We start from the raw sequence: 6,103 nt of genomic DNA, 5'->3' as shown, positions 1-6,103 counted from the left end.
GGACAGAACAATTCTACTTGTAACAATATCCAGACGAAACTTGAAGTGCTGTAAATTACTAGATTACTAGTTGCAAAACTTGTTTGGTTCTTGCTTTACTCGATAGTAGGAAATACCGGTATTCTATGCATGTAGTTTTCGCAAAAATGGCGCGTATTTAATTTCATGCCAGAAATATAGTAAGGTGGTGTGAGTATTGTTTTCTAACGCCGTGTGCTTTACAATCTTCAGAATATTTATAAGGATAGACAGGAACAGGATATCTATAAGATGAACACTTACTAAGACTGGTGAATTCCAACATTCCAGTATTTTATTACACCTCATGAAATACTGGTAATACAATTTGCTTATCATTGTGTGCAATCAGTATTTGTATAGGCTTTTATTTCTTATTGATAACTCCGAAAGGTATGTTTCTGCAGTGCTTATCATATTCATCTTAACCTAAGATGCAATATTCTATTACTTATATATATATCAAAGCCAGTTTGTTGAATAATCTTGAACTCAGTACTTAGCTCATGTTATATTGTCATAGAGGTTGTGCAATGGTTCAAATCCAACTAAACTAGATATTATAGACTTAAAATTTAGATGTAAACATTTTATTTAGTGGAACGATTAACCATTACAAGTACAGATTTTTTTTTGGTTAAGTCATTTTTGAAGCTCTCTTGAATGCTCATCATTAAAAAAATATATTAAACCAATGGAGATAAAATGTTTTGTGTATTTCAGTGTTTCCAGAAGATGCCAATTTTGTCTGTAGTGTTTCTCATTTTATGGATGCCATTAAGCGTGACGAGTCAACAACAGTATTGTGGGAATGAATTGACTAATATGCTTGAATTAATTTGTGGTGGACAATTCTACTCCGTAAATAATAAACGTAAGTAAAATCTTATTAACTGCAAACTTATTAGTGATATCATGAGCTTTATTCAATATAGTCGTCTGCATATGCATTTCGTCCTCGAATATAAAGACATTAGTGATGGATAGGTAACGGACGTTTACCTGTGTCTAAATTGCCCTAAATGCTGATCCAATAGCTGTTGTAAAACCTACTTTTCATTGAGAAGTTCTTGGTATTTTGTCGTAATTCAAGTCGACTATGACAACATTTTAAGACGACCTCTCACTATTTATATAATATAAATTGGCACTTACTTCTTTTGTTTCTAACTTTAGGTACATCAAATAATCGTATTTCATCAGACAGATATCATACCCTTACCTCAATACTAGTCGGCAAAAGAGGAGTAGCAGACGAATGCTGCATCAAAAGTTGTGACTTCCCCACACTTCAAAGTTACTGCTTGCATGATGTTGTTGTGAGTATCAATATGTTGTTGAAAATAATTCTTATTGTCGTATAAACCTTTGAAGCAGGTAAATGTTCCAGCATGAAATATAAACATGTTTATCTCATTTCACCTTTTTGTTCTCTTTAGAATTAGGAATACTGAAATAATTCTTTAAAAAGAACCATGAATTTGAACAACAGGCTGTACATCAGTGCTAAAAGTTGTGGCAGTTTTTTTTTTTATTAGGGCCGTAATCAAATAAATGATGCATATGATATTGATATTGGCAAATTGTGTCAAAATGATGCAGCCATGGGTGTCTGCATGATAAGATATATAAATCAGCCTTCACATAGATCTCTTTATTAGCAAATATATTGGAAGAAAACCATAGCACAGTATTGAACATCATGTCCGATGCCCTAGACCATTGCAGCGCATCTTAGGCCAGTAAATAGCCTGATGTTTTTGCCATTGGTTAATTTTTCTGATCAAATCTATAACCAGAACTAATATTTCTGCCCATACCCATTCTGAAATTGCAGTGACTGATTATTTTTCATGCTGGTAGTTTTAATGGTATTATCATTATTCAGTTTATGAGCTATCTGTCATTCACTGCGAGAATGTTTTAGGTGGATATCTCATTTTGTCTATATGGTGTATGTTGAGGTATTGGATGTATTATTTAATGCATTTTATGGTGTGTTTGTTGTTGTTTATGTTCAAATTTTACCTTACATGAAAGGGGATGGTTCAGATCTCGTAAAACTAGTTTAATCTCATCGCAGATTTCACACATCAGTCCGAAGTCAGGAGATGTTGGTCGTTAAAGTGTCTCTGTGTCGTTATATGACTTTACAGCTCAATTTTGAAGATTTGTCATCGTTCTGTTGAAGTGGATTGTATTACTTTTATTGTTGGAGCCTTTCAGAGTTTACTTAAGGGTGTTTTTACACTTACTGAAGACCTTTTATTGGTCTGTGAAGTGTGTAATAGTTTGTATTAGGTTATACGTTGGTGCTTTTGTTGCGTTCCACCATTTCAGTTCTTTTTTTATTGGCTGATGTTTCTGCCCATGACCATCTCTGTACAATATATCACTTTGGTTGATGTTTCTTAGGCCAAAATAGAGCCTTCGATGGTGTTTCCGTCGAATATGCAAAATGACATGATACATGATATTGAAAATTCACATTAATTACTAGACTGAAACAAAAGTCATATTGCTATTTATTTTGCTGTTTTTGTGAATCGCTTTTTCCTCCAAGTATACGTAGCGATTTGATATTTCTTAAACAAAAAATAAGTGTATTTTTCTGTGCAAAAATAATAATGCTCTCTGCAGAAAATAAGGTAGACGAAAATTTCACAGCATTAAAGTCTTGTCTGTGGTAATTAAACAACGAATTATATATCATTTATCAATCACGAATATTGATATAGAATACAAGGAAATGCATTAGATATAATTTCTTTGTACTTTAACAATTATATAGAATAATATAAACATAGGTGTGAATATCGTTGCTGGCTACTTCATCTATACTTACTCAAATAACCATTATAAGAATTTTAATTGTTTTATACTTTAGTCCAAAACAACAACAACTATCAGACCAATAACGGTGACAACAACTGTTCCTACAACAACATCCCCACTACTACAGCCAGAGCCAACTACACATCCAATCAGAGCAGGCGGGGTCAGATCAAGGCAGAGAAACAGATGGTTTTTCCTGCAAGCTGTCGGACATAATCCAACTCGACAACCTTTTAGGCAGTCATTCAGACAACCGTAATTTTTGGACATTTTATGACAAACACGTTATATAAATGTACAACGTTAAATGATTAAGCCAAAGACAAGTTGTCCTCAAATTATTATTGCATTCTCATTATGTCCGAGCCAGATTTTAAAAATGACCATTTAGTGGAACATATCTATTTTTCAATATATTTTTTTCTATTTTAAAATGATTTGTGATGGGATGTAGACACAATTTTTTTTCAATTACACTGTTATGAAATATTTTTTTCTGTTAGTTGATTATCTTTACTGATTTTTATATGTTTCTTTTCTGACAACGGAATTTATTTTTACTTATTTTTAGTTATAAATAAAGCACGCTTAAGATAGCTCATTATTCGTGTATAGGAATTAGTTAGATACTGAATATTTTTGGTCTATGGGGTATCATATATGTATTTATGAAAGCATTGATGTTACTTTTATAGTCTAGCATGTTAAGTTAATATTTATGCATACTAGCAAACTACTATTTTTATGCATAGAATTCTTCTTGATCACGAAATATAACATACAAAATGTCTATTTAAATATGAAAGTTTTTGATATCAAAATTGTGATAGCTTCTATATCCGAAATGATTATCAAATGTTTTGAAATGTTCTATTTCATTCAAAGTCGTAAACCGAAAGTAAATTGAATTTTAATATTCACTGTTTCTGTTTAGTCTTTACGTACATATTTGTTGTATTAGGGTGTTTAGGAAAGCTGGTTCTGATAAGGTCATACAAACTGCACTAAGACTTTGTCATTATTTAGAAGTCATGTTCAAGTTAAACGCAATATATTTCAAGTTGTGCAAATGTCAAAGCTTACTGGAGAATATTAATTTAGTCAGTTCTTTTGTTAACAGGAAAACCTGCGAAACATTGTCAAACATGTGTTATTAATGTTAAAAACAAACATAAGGAGCAAAAGAAAAATATTGGTTTGGTACCGAAGGAAAACACACAAAAAAAAAAAAAAAAAAAAAAAAACCGATTGAAACGAATGTGAAAGACAAATATATTTCTTATGATTTTTAGAAAACAAAAACTGATGCGGTTTATAAGAAAAATCAACATTTTTCAACTATCCTATCTGTCTTTATGTTGATTTTTTCCTGTTAAGAGTAAAATTTGACCTGTAATGTAATACACAATATCAAGTTTAACCTGTAAAAAGTAAAATCAAAGTATACCTCTTAGCGGTTATGGTAGATCTTATCTGTGAATGTCAAGATAAAGTATTGCCGGTCAAGTGATACTAATTTGAAATGTATGTATTATTATTATTAGGGGTCATTGATTTCAAATAAATTATGTATAAATTTATCATATCCATAGTTAAGTTGGATTACTTTGATTTATAGCCGTCGTAGAACTACATGATTACAATCTTGTACATTCGTACTTAACTTTATCTTCCTTTAAAGCTGCATTAGCGGCCACATTTGGTTCAGTTTTGATTCTACTGAATTTTGCTGATTCAATGAAATAAGTTTGTAGTAATGCAATTGAAGCAATAAATGTCGATAATACCTACAGAATATTGTGAAAACAACGTTTTTTAAATCAGAGAAGATCGATAGCTCTGATCTAATTATTTTTTGCCATTACTTCCGAAGATTTCCGACAAGACATTCACCTGGGTTAAAATACCTTAACCTTTGTAATAAAAATAACAATAAGAGATACATAGGTAAGCACGCGTCCTGCTTTCATTTCATTCCATCTACTTCTTGATTCGTTTTCAAATTTTCATGTATTTAATGCATTTTATTTGTGGATATCAAAAGAAGTTATACAGGAAAAGTACAAATTAGTAGAAATAATTCAAAGTTAAGATGTATTTCAACAGAAACAAAGATTTACGAAAATGACAGCTAATGCAGCTTTAAAGAATATGTAAACGAAATTAAAGATAACTAAAGATAAAAAAGTTTAACCTATCCGTAAACAGGAAAGATAAAACGTACCTAACTGTAAAAAGTAGAGTGACCGTACAAGTTTAAACGAAGGGTGTTTTAATTGTTGATTGTAATAATGATTGTATGTATAATCTGAAGGACTTGCTTGATTGTGTCGGAATGGGAATGTATTTTATATATGGTAATTAAATGATAGTCTGGTAACTGTTAGGATGTCCCGTATAATGGTAATTAAATGATAGTCTGGTAACTGTTAGGATGTCTCGTATAATGATAATTCAGTGATAGTCTGTTAACTGTTAGGAATTTGTCACTATTTAATTTGAATCTTATATATGATTTTTCTCTCATCATTACTATCACATTAATCCTGTATCAATTATATTTGTAATGAAAGTTCAGTTGTATTGTTTGTGCATTATTCCCTTCACTCATATTTCATTTATTATTTGTTATATATAGTCGGAGAAGTATTTTCGCAGTTAAAATAAAATATTTATTTTAATCTACATGTATTCCATCTTTCGTTATTATAAATACCAAAAATACCAAATATATAAATATTTCAAATTTCGGTATGATGTACACGTGTTTCAAAGAGTATCACATGTTAAAAGAGCACTAAAAGAACCAAGAAGTCATGGAAAAGGTTAAGCACATACTGATTTAAGTTTAAATATAACCATTGCTTTACTAGGATCAGTTAGGATTTGAGATTTAATTCAAATGTTTCAAGTATGAGAGAACAATCAAGGAAACCAATATTCTAACGGAAATCAAAAGAATGTAATACAGGGACAAAGACCGGACAGGGAAACAAAGAAAGAATATCAAATAATCAAAATAATACGTACAAAGCAACTAAAGCAAATAAACAATTCGGACTCCATTAAAAACTTGGAATATGGACCAGGTGAACCGGTAAACTACATCATATACATTTCAATATATATGATATATCAATAACACTATGAATGAATTATCTTCTGTGTTTAGGCAAGTTTGTTGGGCAGGTTGGCTTTAAAAACAAAGACTAAAGTCACCAATCCCTTGAGTAGGTAAAGTAGAGTGTCA

The 6,103-nt window shown here is 30.9% G+C and overlaps 1 protein-coding gene across 1 annotated transcript; it reads left to right on the top strand.

Annotated features, from left to right (window-relative positions):
* The first annotated feature begins 747 nt into the window (after positions 1-747).
* LOC148615283 (bombyxin F-1-like) lies at positions 748-5,538 on the top strand. Its single transcript, XM_088586226.1, has 3 exons — positions 748-892; positions 1,195-1,337; positions 2,906-5,538. Exons 1-3 carry the CDS (start codon positions 754-756, stop codon positions 3,110-3,112), a joined length of 489 nt encoding a protein of 162 aa, XP_088442352.1. The 5' UTR covers positions 748-753; the 3' UTR covers positions 3,113-5,538.
* The last annotated feature ends 565 nt before the right edge of the window (positions 5,539-6,103 follow it).

Source organism: Perna viridis, chromosome 6 (assembly GCF_037379345.1).
Source record: "Perna viridis isolate PV_CMFRI_1.1 ecotype Kerala chromosome 6, ASM3737934v1, whole genome shotgun sequence".
Lineage (NCBI taxonomy): Eukaryota > Metazoa > Mollusca > Bivalvia > Mytilida > Mytilidae > Perna > Perna viridis.
This window is presented reverse-complemented; position numbering and strand designations above follow the sequence as displayed.

Coding starts and splice junctions, on each gene's coding strand:
- LOC148615283 (XM_088586226.1), top strand. CDS start 754: ATGCCAATTTTGTCTGTAGTGTTTCTCATTTTATGGATGCCATTAAGC. Junction 893..1,194: donor CTACTCCGTAAATAATAAAC/GTAAGTAAAATC, acceptor TTCTAACTTTAG/GTACATCAAATAATCGTATT. Junction 1,338..2,905: donor ACTGCTTGCATGATGTTGTT/GTGAGTATCAAT, acceptor TTTATACTTTAG/TCCAAAACAACAACAACTAT.